The 17,301-nt window shown below is 40.1% G+C and overlaps 1 protein-coding gene across 7 annotated transcripts in view; it reads left to right on the top strand.

Moving 5' to 3' along the window:
• Positions 1 to 6,541: 6,541 nt before the first annotated feature.
• tsc1b (TSC complex subunit 1b) overlaps positions 6,542 to 17,301 on the top strand; it is a 36,303-nt gene continuing 25,543 nt past the window's right edge. For 2 of the 7 annotated variants that reach the window (XM_044173262.1, XM_044173263.1), the window contains exons 1-4: positions 6,543 to 6,839; positions 14,224 to 14,438; positions 14,711 to 14,814; positions 16,085 to 16,237. In XM_044173262.1, the coding sequence (XP_044029197.1) occupies positions 14,330 to 14,438; positions 14,711 to 14,814; positions 16,085 to 16,237 (366 nt within the window). In that variant the 5' untranslated portion in view covers positions 6,543 to 6,839; positions 14,224 to 14,329. Of the gene's footprint in view, positions 6,840 to 14,223; positions 14,439 to 14,710; positions 14,815 to 16,084; positions 16,238 to 17,301 lie in introns of those variants that run through there. The other 5 variants (XM_044173264.1, XM_044173268.1, XM_044173261.1 and 2 more) reach the window with 4 other exon arrangements.

Here is a 17,301-nt window from a genome sequence, read left to right as displayed (position 1 = left end):
TAAAACAAACAAAAATGACCAACAGTAAATGAAAGGCAACAAGCATTATTAGGCTACAGAAACTAAATTACCTGCCACTAAACAAAATAAACTCCACAGCCAGTGCAGCCACAAACACACATATTTTACATTTGCACTCTTTCAACATTGTATTGCAACTGCTGCACAACAATTTCCCTCGAGATGAGTTAAGTTCTATCTTATCTTGTCTAATCTTAAAGCAAAGGAGAGACTGAGCCGTTTTTACACACCGCATACAGCGTGCGCACACACCGCTCCGATGCTAGGCAACGCAGTGGCTGCTGACGCTCTCATTTGGAAAGTGAGTTACAATTATCGAGAGTTTGTCATTGTGCTCACCTGTCTCTGAACGGCATTCTGTGAGCTTTATGCACCGCGAAGCCCTCAACAATCTGCCCTAGGTTCAACTTCTTTGCTTGTTCATTCCCAAAACTTAATACAACCAGTCCGCTCGGCCTCTCGAAAGAAGATAAGCTTTTAGCGGTCAACAACACTGTACAAGGCCTATTCAAACATAAAATAGACTACAACACCTCAGGCAGTGACACAGACAGATGCCGAGATGCGGTAAAGATGGAGTTAAATAACATTAATCTAACATTCTGACTGAGTTAATGAAGTTAATAAAGACTAATTATGGATGTTTCACTCACCAACTGTTCAGTCTGCTCTAGGCCTAGTTTAGTGTAGTTTAGGCTAACGTTAACGTTAGTCCATTTATGTATTCCACCATTAAACTAAATAATCCGAACAGATTAACTAACTTTGTACATATCACAGTCCCTTTTTAAAACGTCATACTCCTATCTTTCATGGTGGCGAACCTGCCAATCACTTAACTTTGTCAATGTTCATGTCCCGCTCAACACAAAGCATTTTAGCGCCTAGCTAAATTAAAACACAAACAACAAACGGGAGCGGGTTAAAACGAGGCTTCTAGTGACGGCCCACATTTCCCATCATGCCTAGTGCTGGACTGAGTTGCTTGTTAAATTTGCTGTTTTATGTTCCAAAATGCAAATGTTACTTTTTGTTAGTATCTGTAATGTGTCTGTTCAGAACATGGTGGTTTATATTGGTAGTTGTAATTTTTGTGCTGGTTTATCTCTTGTGTTGACTGCTAATAAAGGTTTTGACATAGTTGAGAACTACTTTCCTACAGCTACCTCTGCGTTGTCTGCAACTATTAGACAAATTACACCTATGGAATAGAGGGAATTAGAAATAAAGGCCTCCCTCTACCCCTAATACAAGCCTGCTCCAAATGAAGGCGTGTGGCCTTCTGCAGTTGTGGTAAATAAAGGCTCTGACAAGGTAACTTGGCACCCCTACTGAATGCGGGCCCTGCCCCCGCAGTCGCCAAGCTTATGGTGACGCAACATGGCGACCTCCGTGGAAGGGGACCCGCTCCCTAAGTTGTTTTCATGTATAGTTTAGGTCAATTATAGATAGAGTAGGTAGGTAGAAAGATAGATAGATAGATAATGTTGCAGTGTTTTTAGTTTTCACTTATTTATAATTTTTTAACTGAAAGTCTACATTTTTTATTATTATTATTATCTTATCTTACTTATCTGTATATATTTTAATAGCACATTTCTTCTGTTTATGTATATGGGTTTTTTTTTTTTTGTTATTTCACACTTGCTTTGGCAATATTAATGTCTTTTTCCCATGCCAATAAAACTTAAATTTTGATTTAAGTACAACCATGTTTTACCATGTATGTGTCTAAAGCAACAAACACCAAAAATAAAAAATGCTGATCTGACATCAACTGACCAGTTACACCAGCACTTCCAACCTGGCTGCTCACCTTTCAACCAGCTACACAAAACTAGTCTTCTAGCTGATCTCCAGTTAAACTAGCTTGAGCAAGCTGCCCCACTACTTACTGTAAATCCAATAAGACCAGCTAATGAGCAGCTAAGGTTTGAAGCTGGTTTTTGCTGGATTTTACAGTAAGGTAGGTAGAAACGGCTTATTCTAAGGTAATGAAAACAACGATTCTTATTTTCAGGTGATTATACACTAATGAAAACATACTTACAATACATACATGCTAAATATTATAAGTATTATAAGTATTCCATTTCTACCAATAACTCCTGCTAAATGTTACACAATGGACCTTTAATGAAGTAATGTGTATGAGGGTGTTGTGTGCAAGATTTAAATGGCCAAAAGAGCATATGAGACTGTAGCACCTCCACATCACACACCAAAACACACACCAAACCAGTCTGGGAGATTAACACTGTTGACTCTGTCTGTATATATTAAAGCATATCGATATTCTGACATGACAGATTTCTTCACAGGATGCTTTAGTGTCACACATGTAGGCCTAATAGGCAAGATAGCCGGATAAATGACAAAATTAGGCAGCTAAATACATTTTGGGAAAATAGTTTTGAGAAAATAATGTCAACTTGTCAAATCCTGTTAAAAAAAACATTGAGTTGAAGAGTCAAGAAACATTTTGAGGAGGAGAGGAGGATTTGTATGAGGGAAGTGGAAGTGCGACACCTTGTGGACAGAATGTGTAATCTTAATCTAGTAGTAGTGTAAATCCATGTATTAAAAGATCTCTGATACAGTTTGGGATCGATAAAAGGTTCAGTGACTATTTCTTCACACTAGTATAATTCTCAATTTCATTAAACTGTTTAAGAAATGCCACAATCTGAATTTTATTTGACTATTATTATCCACTGGATGTTATAACACAATAATTCATCAGAATCAGAATCAGAAATACTTTATTGATCCCCGAAGGGAAACTCTTTGTTACAGCAGCTCGCCTTTACGTCAGTGCACACAGGAAAGTACTAGCAAAAAATATAATACAATACACTATAATACAGGTCAGAAAATAAATTAAGTCCCAGGTGGGTATAAGTATAAAATAAAATAAGTGTGAAGTACACAGTGGGTTTACCGGTTGATAATGATAATACGGTATGATAATACAATGTAATAACATAAGTAATAAGTAGTAGTGCATGTACTGTCAAGTTAAGTGTAGCCTATTAAGATTTTTATGAGATGGTGGATATTGCACACCAGTAATAGAGGTATGAATAAATATCAATATCAATAAATAGGAAAAACTAGAATATTGCACCAGAGTATTAACACAGGATATTGCACAATTATGTCAAGTATTGCAGTGATGTAGTGATCAATGTCCAGTTTAATGACTTAGGGTCATATAGACTAACACTTAGAGGGAGGAGTTAAAGAGTTTGAAGGCCACAGGCAGGAATCACTTCCTGTGGCGCTCTGTGGTGCATTTTGGGGGAATGAGTCTTCCGCTGAAGGTACTTGTTTGTTTGACCAGCACGTCATGGAGCGGGTGGGAGACACTGTCCAATATGGCATGTAGTTTGGCCAGCATCCTCCTCTCTGACACCACCGCCAGAGAGTCCAGCTCCACCCCCACAATGTCACTGGCCTTACGGATCAGTTTGTTGAGTCTGTTGGCGTCCACTACCCTCAACCTGCTGCCCCAGCATGCAACAGCATACAGGATAGCACTGGCCACCACAGACTCATAAAACCTCTTCAGCATTGTCCGGCAGATGTTGAAGGACCTCAGCCTCCTCAGAAAATAGAGGCGGCTCTGGCCCTTCCTGTAGACAGATTGAGTGTTCTTAGCCCAGTCCAGTTTATTGTCCATGTGTACTCCCAGGTACTTGTAGTCCTCTACAATGTCCACACTGACCTCCTGGATGGAAACTGGGGTCACTGGTGCCTTGGCCCTCCGTAGATCCACAACCAGCTCCTTAGACTTTGTCGCATTGAGCTGCAGATGGTTCTGCTCACACCATGAGACAAAGTTCCCCACCACAGCCCTGTACTCAGACTCATCACCACCGCTGATACATCCCACCACAGCAGAGTCATCAGAAAACTTCTGGAGGTGGCAGGACTCTGTGTGGTAGCTGGTCTGTGGTGTAGATGGTGAAGAGGAAGGGAGAGAGGACAGTCCCCTGAGGGGCCCCAGTGTTGTTGACCACGCTGTCCAACACACAATGCTGCAGGGGCACATGCTGTGGACTGCCAGTCAGGTAGTCCACAATCCAGGACACGAGGGGGGACACCCACTTGCATCGCTGCCAGCTTCTCCCCCAGCAGGGCTGGCCAGATGGTGTTGAAAGCACTGGAGAAGTCAAAAAAACATGATCCTCACCGTGCTTGCCGGCTTGTCCAGGTGGGTGTGTATGCGGTTAAGCAGGAAGATGATGGCGTCCTCAACTCCCAGCAAGATGTCTTCCACAGAACAGGGACCCTTTGGAGACTCAGGCTCAGGTTGAAGACATGTTGAAGGACTCCACATAGCAGGCTTTTAGCACCCTGGTGCTAACTCCATCGTGGGCCTTGTTTGAGTGGAGTTTCATCAGCTGTCCTCTCACCTGGTCAGCAGTCAGGCACACAGCAGAGGTTACAGGCGGGGGGGGGGTCGTCAGTGTGAAGAGGGCCGTTAGCCTGGTGGAGAGGGGGCAGCTACTACTCAGTAGTAGTAGTAGTACTCAGTACTCAGATGAGCTTGAGGGCTGATAGCAGCTGAGTTAGAGGGGGGATGAGCAGGAGCCGGTGTGTCCAATCTGTTAAAGAACAGATTAAGTTCGTTGGCCCTGTCCAAGCTGCCAGTCGGTCTGAAGCCAGTACATAAATCAGATGTAATAATTCATTACATGCTATAATCATATAATATAACATCATATTATGTTTTAAAAGCAACTGTAACAAGAAGTAAGTACCTGGATTGTTAGCTTATAATATTAGCTTAATAGCTTAATCATTAATTAATTATCTTACGAAGGACCAATTAAGATTGAGTCTTATTATGTACTTACTTACTTGCATATTAAAGTTGAAAAGGATCCATACAAAAGATACTACAGCGTTTATATTACTTGTCTGTGTTCGCAAAGGTCTGAAACTGTTGCTGCTATTACTTTCACTGCCCATAGGCAAAGCATGCTCCTCCTGCAGGACTAGAGCTGCATGCCTGAAACAGGGATATACACACAGACACACACACAGCACAGCAGCCTGGCCCACTGGCCAAAGTGTGTTTAAATGGAGTTGATATTGTCTGATATGAGGCTGGTGAAAGTCATGAAGGCCTCTGAAACTTTACCAATAACCCTGCTTGCGCCTGTTTGTTTATGATTCTGTTCTGTTTGTGATTCGATTTGTTCTTGTTATATCTATTTTTCAGTGGTAACAGTTGCTGTAAAAGACAATGCATGCAAAGCCAACCTACCCTGTAGTTATAAAGTAAAACATGCACCACACTCTGTAAATCAATTAGCAATTTAACATGTTGACATCATGTTTGGAGAGGAAACCACTGTGCACTGTAGCCTACATATATCAAAGTTACATTCATTCAACTGCATACTCCAGAGTGTACATGTCATAATATCATTCATTCAAGTTTATCAGAATCAGAAATACTTTATGTTTGTGTATCTATTACTACTGCCATTTGCACTTTCTGGTTTGATCCTAAACTGCATTTGATTGTCCTTGCATATGTGTAAGGACAATTAAGTTGAATCTAATCTAATCTAATACAAATATTACACCCTGCTGTTTAATTTACAGTGAACGACAGCACCCAACTGACCTCAGAGTAACAGTTTACACTTTACTAGTGGCTCTAATTTTCCTATTTCACTCACACGCTGTTAACTTTGTAAGTAAAGCTTTTTGCTGACTTTTCATCCTGTTAGCAGAAAGAAAATCTTAAACGAGGGAGCCAAAACAGATGATCAGTCCACAATTACATATTGTCAGGACAGCAGCTTAATCATAGCCTTCTAATTTTCCCAGAAAGAGACTTCAAGTATTTTGTCAATGACAATGATGAAGCATCATATTAGATGTTACATGTAGCCTAATCAGAATGTTAAACAAACACATGTAACATTAGTATTGTATGTATGGAAGCCCATTTATGGCAGAAAAAAACTAAAATAGATGAGATGTTAGGAATGGCAAAAATAAAAATATTCATAGTAAATAAAAAATTCAGAGATAGTAAGTCACAATTCTGACTTTTTGTGTGACGTTATACTAAGTCATAATTACTGCTTTCAAAGTCAAAATTATGACAATTTAGAATTATGACTCTTTACATCAAAATTGTGAAATTTGTTATGTCAAAATTATGTTAATTATATTAAATATGTAAGTTAAAAAATATGTATTACCTCATAATTCTGACTTAAATCAATCAATTTGGATTTAGTTTCCAATTATTTTGACTTTAAAAGTGAAAAATTTGAATTAGTATACAATATTTTTCCTTAGCATCTCATTGTTTTACCCTGCCATTCATTTTTTATTTTTGCCATTCCTACCTTTTCATCCGTTTTATTATTTTCTTTCTGGAGGAAATGGGCTTCCATATAGATGTTATAGATCCCCACTTGTAAAAATATATATATATATATGATTTGCGCGTGCGCTCTTCACATGTGGGTCACGCGAAACCGCATTACACACACTTCATCCTTCCACCAATGGGGAGATGGGAATAACAATTTTAGCATAACAGTTGAGCGAATCATTTGTCGTGGTACAGATGAAAATGCTACTTCTCAGTTATTACATTTAATTTCACAAACTTATTTTAAATATTGTTCGGGTGAATGGGTTGGGAAAGTTACGATTGCGACTTGCGGGGCGCTAACTGTTGGGATTAGTTTGCATGCAGCCCGACAGCGGAGGCTGACTGCGGTGGGATGGGCTGTGAGGTGTTCAAGATGGCGGCGCCCTGTGGAGTGCAGCTGCTCTAACAGGTAAACAGGTCCGATTATTTGTGTCTTATGTGTTTTTCTTACAGCGAATCTCAACGCATATGACTCGTTTTAGTAAACTCGAGCTGTTCCACTTACTTCTCGCCGATTGAACACGGCTGACAGGCAAGATGAATCCCCGACCGAGTATGGGTCGCTGCTCCCAGCTAACGTTAGCTCTCGGCGTTGGGACTGACTTGTTTTTGGAAAGACCCGGTGATAGATTTAGTAGACGTTGATGCTTTAAACATTTCATCGTGATTTTATGTGAGTTTTCTGTGGGGTCTAAAGAGGTTCTCGGTTTGCATGAGAAAAGATGCCTGCATATTTTTATAATCGGATAAAGTAAACCCAACCCTGCCCATTGTTCTCTGCGAGTTGTTTACGACAGGCAGCAGCCAGTGGTCAGTCCACATACAGCAGCAGCTCTGCTGCTGTTCAGCCTCAGACCTCAGCCCGTCCGGGCTCTGTACTGCTCTCATTGTGCATGTCCGTATAATAGATTGTCATTAAGGCCTTTGTGGTTTTATTTGCTTAACTGATGCCTCATTATGCATCTCAGTAAAATATCTCTTGCAGCTTTCTGCATCATGCTTCCTTACTTTTATCTTTCAGCTGCAACCAAACTTGAATCAAACACCCCCCCATCATTAATATCCTGTTGTTAGCATGTGTTTATTCGCTTGTCATCACTAAGGCTCTCCTGCCACCATGGAGACAAAATGGGTGACTAGTTTGACAGTTTGACCTGCTCGACCCCTCTGTCACACTGTACTGGGCTCACTGCTCCCCCTGTCACCATGTCTAATGTCTGTTTATCACAACTTTACCTAATTTAAGAAATAACTTATATGTTAGTATCAGGAATGTTGCCAGGATTTAAGAAATACTGAGGGCATGAGTTTATTTCTAGATAGACTGACCAGAAACCAAAAAAATAAAGTCTCTGAAATGTGTTCATTATTTGGAATGGTCATATTTGATTTATTAATTAATTTATTATTATTTCCTGTACATTTCATTTCGTAAAGCTAGTTTCAAAGCATTGTTCTCACTGGCAGGATTAAAATTGGGGAAATACTGAAACCTTTATTCTTGTATGTTCTGTTGGCCTGGAAGTAGTCAAATTTAACTATACTGAGTATGAAAATAGTGGAATAGTTAATCGTTTTGCATATTGACCAGCCCTATTCTGCAGTTTTTCATCAGTTGTGCTGCTATAAGATATGAATGAATGAATACTTTTATTTTATAGTCTTACAAATAAGAGTACCCTACATATAATGTCCCACAAGGTAATCAAAAAAGGAAATTAAAAGTGTTTCTAATGTTTTGTCTTCCATGTTTATATCAATGAGGGTAGAGTATATATTAGGAACACCCCTCATTATTATGACCCAATACAATTCTACAGCACTCAACATCTCTCTAAAATGGTTTCTTCAAAAGCGGAACATTCTAACCTTTATGAAGGTAGGATTTATGGCAGGACTGTTGTAGTAGCTAGGTGAACCGAATAAAGGGGCAACGGAGTGTATATTCAAAAAGATAAGTAGAATAGAATCTTGATTCATATATATCATCATATTTGAGTTTTGTTATTGCTGAAATGATCAGTCAATCAATTTATTAGTTGATCAGCAGACAAATAATGTTAATTTTGAATTTTAGCAAATATGCAACACATTCTCTGGTTCCAGCTACTCAGATGTAAGGATGTACTACTTTCCTTTGTTTAATATCAGTGTGAAGTGAATGTCTTTGGGTTTTGGACTGTTGGTTGGACAAAGCAAGACACCTGAAGACGTCACATTGGGCTCTGGGAACTTGTGATGGGCATTTTTTCTCTATTTCTGACAGTTTATAGACTAAACAGTTCATGTTAAAACCCTGTTTAGTCCAGTAAACCACTTCAATATTCCCATTTCCTTTTATCTCCTGCAACAAGCCCCTGTCTGCTAACTGAACAGGGCAGTTGAGTTTCCTTCAAACCGATCAGGCTGTTTGTCTCTTTCATGAAACTGCTTTAAAATATTCCTGCAGGAGAAAAAGAGGCTGTTGGTAACAGCTTGTACACAGCCAAATGTAATTTCCAGTGTGTACATGGAAGTGCTCGGGCTGCATAAAGGTTCTTTGTGTCCTCCTGAGCGTTCCCAAGCTGCCTGAGATCACACTGAGGGTGGTTCGTGTTTGTGCCACTGACCTGTCCTTGCAAGACGCTCGCTCGGAGGGGGGGAAAACTGCCACGTTTGAATCCACTTTCCACACCACGACTCCCAACCCCATGACTGAGCAGTTAATTGATAACAGGGAGAAAATTGCGCTGTGGTGTCTTCTGTGAATTAACAAAGATGAGCACATTTGAGCATTTATCATCTTGTTTTGATTTGTTGTGAATGAGAGGGGCTCCAGGAGATTAACATTGTCGTGTTTCTTCCCAGAGGGCAGTGTTTTTATCTGACATATGACTTTAGTGGAAATAAGATCAAATACGCTGGTTATTGATTAATTTCTTTTTGGCTCACTCTCCAAATTAGCTCCTGTTATCTTGGTTTTGGTAGCATGTGACTGTTGAAAGATTCAATATTCTGCACTAATGGATTAATTTGTAGCCTGTAAACGTCTAAAAAAGACAATTTTAGCCATATTAGGATTCTAATCATCTTCAAGCATGTTGAGTCTTGTGGTCTAAGTATTGAAAGGAGATCTTAAGAGCTGATTCATTACTCCTGTTAGGGAATAAGCTGCTGGGTGCAGACGGATAATGACCTGCCTATCAGGATTATTTATGCCTGTTTTTCAGATGGAGATTTGCAAGGCTCCCCTGGCCTCCTTTACTTTGAATGACTGACTCAGCATCTAGCCTAAATGTATCATAGTCAACATAAACAGACTAAAACCCTGAAATGGTAAACACATTAGGTCAGGTCGTGTGTTTTTTTTAAGGCAAATTTTGCTGGTGTATAATAAATGTTAAATATAGCTTTTGAATTAAAGTCTTCATTCCGGGCACTGATAGTAAATAGGCAGGACGATTGCAATTAGTTAATCTCTTAATTATGTCTTTACATTTCTCTGCCTTATGCTGCATTCACATGGATTCAGGCAGACGGTAGATGGTAAACCGGATATAATTTTAGTGGACGAGAGCAGGCCGGTAAAATTAAGAGACGCCGGCACAGAATTCCGGCAACGGTAACGTTAGACAGCATTGCTGTCCAAAGTTACAATGTTATAACTTTTTAAGTTAAGTGTGGTAGTTTTAGTCTATTTTTGTTTGTGAGGCTGTGTATGGTTCTGTTATAATATAATATTCACAACTTGTGAACTGAACACTAGGCTTGGTAAAGAAAATCAGTGATAAAATTTGTCCTATGGTGTGGGTTAGATATAACAGTTAGTTAGTTGTGTGGTGTGATTCACATGTTATGAGGTGATGCAGAATATAGTGGCTTGATATGTAAGCCTACTTTGTTACTGGACTTTGTTGTATTTTCAGTGGGCAAAGTATCACTACCTGATGAGCTTGTTCAGTAACAGCCTTCTTTACTTAAGACATTTTGACAAGTCACAGGTGGAAATAATAAAATGAATGATGGTTGAATTCCATTTAGCTGCTTTGGTTTTAGGGTCCTGGTATTGTGCATGCTGGCTCACTGTCGCACTGTCACGTGCTTTTCCTACTATGACAAGTCAAAATGTCTGCTGTGAAAAAGGCCTGTTTTCATTAAATAAATTCACGTCATTAAGAATGAACTTCACCGTAGCAATAATTTTGACACTGATGAAATCATAAACCATTGCCTAAAATAACATTGTCACTTGACAAAATAATTTTAACTCAATGTGTACTTACTAGCTTTTTTTCAGAATCCTTCAGCTGCAACGCAGTCTTCATTAGCTAATAAAGTTTGCTCAGTTGTCATGGAGTTGGCTTAGTTGCTGTTCAGTTGTTTTAAGACTCAGAATTATTGTCAGAATTTTGCCAAATGTCTCTTTAGTAGTAATTGTGGTAAATATATACATTATTTCGACACGAGTCCCTGTGTATTTTAGCCTAGCATATTAAAGGTGCACTGTGGAGTTTTCTTGTAAACAAAAGTTATGTTCACATTCAGCGTTACTCACCAAAACTCATTTGTATCCTTAAGGTCTAACAGAAGTGTTGAATGCATTTCCTTCCTCATAAAACATTTGCAAAACCGATTTTAATTGTAAAGAAGTCATTTTAATCCTGCGTTGTTTACGTCCATGTTAACGCACAAGCAGTCTTCTTCTTCACTGCCTTTGTTGGCGCATTGTGGCATGTCTTGGCATGTTACTGCCACCTCTAGATCCGTGGAATAGTGTGAAACCATTGGCAGGAATGTGTATTGAATCACCCACACACATGTGTGCCTTGTGAGCGTGCACAAGACAAACAAAACAGGGATCCACACCTAAAAACCTTCTACATAGCGCTAGTAGAGGTAAAAACTCCACAGGGAAACTTTAATCTGTCCAGATGTTTTACCAATAAATTCTTAAACCTGCATTAAGTGGCCACTTAGGGGCAGTGCAACAATGTGAAAACACAACATTGACATATTATCACCTTATAAAGTTAATAGGGTTAATGTGTTTGCAAACAGTTGCTTATTTACACATCCAGCAGACGCAGAGCAACATTAGCATTAATTTTAAGGCCAGTGACATTGTGGGGGTGGAGCTGGACTCTCTGGCGGTGGTGTCAGAGAGGAGGATTCTGGCCAAACTACATGCCATCTTGGACAGTGTCTCCCACCCACTCCATGACGTGCTGGTCAAACAAACGAGTACCTTCAGCGAAAGACTCATTCCCCCAAAATGCACCACAGAGCGACACAGGAAGTGATTCCTGCCTGTGGCCATCAAACTCTTTAACTCCTCCCTCTAAGTGTCAGTCTATATGACCCTAAGTCACTAAACTGGACATTGATCATTAACATCACTGCAATACTTGACATAATTGTGCAATGTTCTCTGTTTAATACTCCGGTGCAATATACTCTGTTTTCAGTTTAATATTCCATATTTATTGATATTTATTCATACTTCTATTACTGTTGTGCAATATCCACCGTCTCATAATCATCTTAATAAGCTACACTCAACTTGACAGTATTCATTATTGCACTATTACTTATATTATTACATTATATTATACCGTACATACTTTGTACATCCACTTTGGTACTTAATTTTATACTTATATCCACTTTGTACTTAATTTATCTTACCTGTATTATAGCGTATTATATTTTGATTTGCTTAGTACTTCTATTCTCAAGTGTGCATTGACATGATAGTGAGCAGCTGTAACGAAGAGTTTCCCCTCAGGGATCAATAAAGTATTTCTGATTCTGATTTGGATTCCTGTTTGGGTCCACCCGATGTATGTAAGTCCAACATTAACTGTCCTTTTAGTGTTTTGCTCTCCACTACCTCCTAAGAGAAATATCTGGCTATTTAGCGGGTAAATGCTCCACTGTGTTCACCAGCTAGTCATTAACTTTGTCTGTCTGTTGTTTAAAGCTAAGGTAGGTAACGTTGGAGAACTAGCAAGAGACAGCTAGATTTTAAAAGTATTCAACCGAAAAAATTCAGGCCTCCCTCCAAAGCCACTCCCCCAAAACACATTTTCATGCAAGCAGATAGGTAGACAGACAGGCAGACAGGTAGGCCAGCCATTTGGATGGGCTTGTTACAGGCCTGTGACAGCCACAGACACCAATTTGTTTTTTTCTCAGAGCATTTGATTTATTGATTGCTGTCAGGATGTAAAGAGAATTTCCACAAATATAACAAAAATGCTTCTGAAATTACCTACCCTAGCTTTAATGCTGCGCTTACTTTTAATCGAATCATTTAGGTATGTCATTTCAACTAGCAAGCTTGTGATGACAGTGTAGAGTTGCTAGTGATCTTTCAGTTAACTCCATTATAGCCAACAAACATCTTGCAGTTATTGTTTTCAGTGAAAGCGGCTATGATCAATAATTGTATCAAATGCCAATGTGTAAGGGGTTGCTCGTGGTGACGAACCTACGGAGAATTATCCTGAATCTGCAGCTCCCCTTGGCTTTATGGAGAGTTTCAGCTCATTGTTTAACTGCCTGGACCGCAACTTTAAAATTTTGGTTCACCCTCATCACTCTCACAGCGTCATTTTCAGCAGCATTAAGCAGCTAAAGAGCCAGATATTTCCCTAAGGACTTGGTGGAGACCAAAAGCGGAGCTAGAAGAGAGTGAATGTTGGACTTACATACACCAGGTGGACAGAAACACGGCTCCAAATGAATGACAATGTTGCTCCATAACTGCTGGATGTGTAAATAAGTAACTGTTTTCGAACAAGTTCACCATATAAACTTAAAGGTGATGATACGTTAATGTTGTGCTCACTACTTGTTCCCGCTGCCCGCAAGTGGCCAAAACAAAATCAATTAACCTTCATTTATCCAGGGAAGTTTCAGAGCAGTGCTCTTCTTTCACGAACGCCCTGTTCACACTCACACAGTTATACACACATTCACACCTGGAAATTGCCCAGTACATCCCAGCACAGTCTTATCTGTTGGCCACTGAGCAGCTCCACAAGAGCAGTTGGGGGTTCAGGGCTTTGCTCAGGAGCAAAGATGGTAATGAGGAAGAGGCAAGTACTGCTCTTATTTGACAAAGTATCACATCACAGCTATAATATTGTCAATGTCAATTCATGAAAACAGTCCTAGGCCTGTTAGTGATTATGGTTCCACCATTGTCACCAGTAACTACACCAGAAGAATATAATAGTAATAAAGAAAATAATAATAATAATAATGATACAGAAAATGAGACAAAAGAATGTACAAAGATGAAATGGTGGAGCAAATATAACAGAACTCATCAATGAGGTTAAGATTAATTTGGGCTAAGACTTAAGCATATTTGGGATTGTTATACAGAATTCAGTAACAGTGAAATTTGCGAGTCTTTATAGCAAAACCATTGTGTTCAAATGTGTATTACAACCATAATATGCTGAAAAATAGGGACATAATATCTGTGATATCACACAGTTTTCTTGTGGGATGACCTCATGGGAACTGAAGCCACATCCTCTGAAAGGATGCTGTTTCAAGGCCATCATATTACTAACAAATGTAGTTTGTTTTATTATTTAGAGCCATTATTCTATGTCTGAGTAAATTTGATGAAGGACCAGTTACCTCATTATGGACAACATTTCCATTTCCACTTTGAAGAAATGCCTTTAGCACAAATCCTGCTTCCCAGTACTGAGTTGGTACTGTCAAGTGACTGCTAATCCTAGAGCAGAGCTTTAATTCTGAGAAATGTTTATAAATTTGTTTTTGGTGTGATGTAGAGGTGCCTGGAGACTGTATTGGTGGGTGGCCCCGGGAGTCCTCCAGGCAGGCAGGGACAGACACCGTGAGAGAGACGCTGCCTCCACCCCCAGCACTGTCACCACCATGGCCAGGGAGCAGCCCAACGTGGGGGACCTCCTCCCGCTCCTGGAAACCTCAGACCTCCACCAGCTAGAAGACATCAGAGGCCTCATCAACGAGCAGCTCAGCACTGGTAGGGCCGCTTTACTCGTTTAACGTCGCCATAGTTTATCTGTGTTCAGCTTTCTGGGCGACTTTGAGAAATTGTCATTTTACTGATACGTTTGGCCAGTGTGTCAAGATCACACCATATTGCTTTATTAATGTCTTTTTTACCATCTGTTTGAACGGTAATATGAAACTTTCTTCTTTTAACATAGCTCCGCTGTTGGTGGAATTTCCTAATTTAGTATGCCTACTTCTTTCAGAAACTAACTCAAATTATCCTTCCTGTTTTCTTTGAAGAGAGAGGGTCCATGCTACTGAACGGGCTGGTGGACTACTTTTTGGAAACTAACTCTGCCCAGGCCATGCATATCCTCTCCTCAGTCAGAGAGCCACACGATAAGGTAAGAAATTCCCCTATGCCATCTTAATGTCTGTCAAAATTTTGTGATGAAATCAATTCATTCCTATGGATTCGTCGCGAGGATCTGCCCGAGGAGGGGAAATTAATCAGCACAAATGTTCCACGTAGAGTTCAACTTTGGTGAACTTTGACATGTGAATTTGTTAGCTTTGTTGTACCATCTACTTTTATTTAACCTCCTCTGTCAGAGTAAAACCTGTTCACAAAAGAGGATTGCAGACAGTTATGAGACAGGAGACAATGGTACAAATACATTTTTTGAATAAACTGTGTGAATTTACTGTCCCATTGGTGACCAAGCTAAGCTAATGAGCTAATGAGTTTGCTAATTGACCGTTGGCAAGCGGTGACAGCCGCTTTATGGCGCAGTCAGACCGAAATCCATGCTTGCGGTGTGGCCAAAAGGTACTGGACGTAGCGTGGGTAGGGTTGTAAACATGGAGGGGCTTGCAGGAGCTAGCATGGCCAGCGGGCTAACAACAGCAGTCCACAAAGTTGTAAGTTATACAGTGTTTTGTCAAACATTTTACTGTCATTAACCTCTGTCCTATCACTGTTCTTCAGCCAAACAGCATCCCTTCTTCTCTGCTGCTTGTATTATTTTACCATGCAGTTATAAAACAAGAATAAAACAAACAATATTTCCTTAATGAGAGGTCAATCCTACCCACTCTCTCAAACTGGCTGGACATTGGAGAGCCTCGGATTTTCGCATGTCTAACTTCGGTCAGATAGAACTCTGTGCAAAGTGAAGGGTGCGGGTCAGTTCACGGGCAGAAGCCAATGTGTCTATCCCTGTTTCACCTAGAAATGAATGGGAAACGAATTTTGGTCTGAAGGCACCATAAAGCGGCTGTTACAGCCTGCCAACGGTCAGTTAGCAAGCACGTTAGCTTAGCTCGGTCGCTAACGGGACAGTTCAAGTTCGTCACGCTATTGGTCAACGGCGCAAATTCACGGGTCAAAGTTCACCAAAGTTAAACTGTACCTGGAATATTGCCACAGATTTATTTCGCCTCCTCGAGCAGATCCTCTGATCGATTCCACTGAAATGAATTGAAATCGCTGCGAAATTTCTCCGTTTTTAATCCTGGTGTGTCCAGGTCTTTACTCTTAGTATTTAAAGCCAGTTTATTTAGGATTAGCCACAACCATGTTGTAAATATTATAGGCATTTGCTTAAACTCCAGCTACCTGATTGTGTTAAATACAGAGCTAACCCTGCTGTCCCCCCCTCCCTTCCATCACAGCACCTTCTGGACAAGATGAACGAGTGTATGACCAAACAGGCCTGCCGACTGCCCACCCTCACCCTGCTTGGCCATGTAATCCGCAAGCAGCCGTCCTGGATCCACAAGATTGCTCGATACCCTCTGCTGCTCTCACTGCTCAAATGCCTAAAGGTAACGACCCAATTATTACTCTGTGCCTTGACAAGGAGATTTTTGTTCACTGAGTGTGTGTGGATGGATGAGGATTAGTGCGTTCTCACCCAGCTGTTTTTAGAATTGATATCACATAGAATATGTGATATTCGGTCTCTTCCTCAAATACAAACTTTATAATGTGTTTATCTTGCAAAGTTTTGGCACTGCATAAAGCAGTAGGCAGGTCAATTAACAGCTACTTAAGTGAGTATTTGTTTGGATTCATTTCATCTGCACTGATCCTTGAGGATGGCTTTCAAACCTCTTTGTAAAACTATTGTAGAAGTAGTTTTTATTAGAGCCTGACCGATGTATCAGTCAGCCGTTATTATCAGTCAGCCGATATTATTGGCCGATATTGGCCTATCGCAGATATATCGGTGTATATGTTATCTGATATGAGGCGATGTAAAACTGTTTTCTTTTCAGTATATTTGGCAGAATGAAAGGCCTGTAGTAATATATAGCTGCGTTTCCACCCAAAGTACCTGGAACTTTTATTCCCAGGAACTACTTGTCAAGAAACTAAAAGATTCCTTCAGCCCATTGTTTCCACCGCGGTCTAAAGACCCGCAAAGATTAGGCAAATTACACCTATTGGGTTATACCCATCACACAGCTGCATAACTCTATTGTTTTAATTTATTAAACACATCGCCTGCAATTCAGCATAAGGACCTTTGCTTATTTTAACCTATGCACTCTCACCTGTTTTAAATACTGAGCTTACCGGTGTATAATGGTGAAACTGACAGCCACTACTTCCTCAGAGCATTGTAAATATTAGAATATGGTAACACAAGCATAAGCATTGCTTGTTGTTTTTTATATATATTAGTATATACTTGTTTTCAGATACAACAACAGCCACTATACACACATTTGGTTCCACAACTATTTATTTATCTGCGGAAATATAAATGTGCAAAATCCAGCGTTTGTGTGCTTCTGCAGGAAGCATGGGATGAGGGCTGCTTAAGGTAGCAGGGGTAAACACACTAATGTTACTCTCTGCAGCCTGCAGTTCAGTGTGCCCGCCC

Source organism: Siniperca chuatsi, linkage group LG18, assembly GCF_020085105.1.
Source record: "Siniperca chuatsi isolate FFG_IHB_CAS linkage group LG18, ASM2008510v1, whole genome shotgun sequence".
Taxonomy (NCBI): domain Eukaryota; kingdom Metazoa; phylum Chordata; class Actinopteri; order Centrarchiformes; family Sinipercidae; genus Siniperca; species Siniperca chuatsi.
The sequence above is the reverse complement of the archived record's forward strand: the minus strand, read 5'-3'. Positions and strand labels throughout refer to the sequence as shown.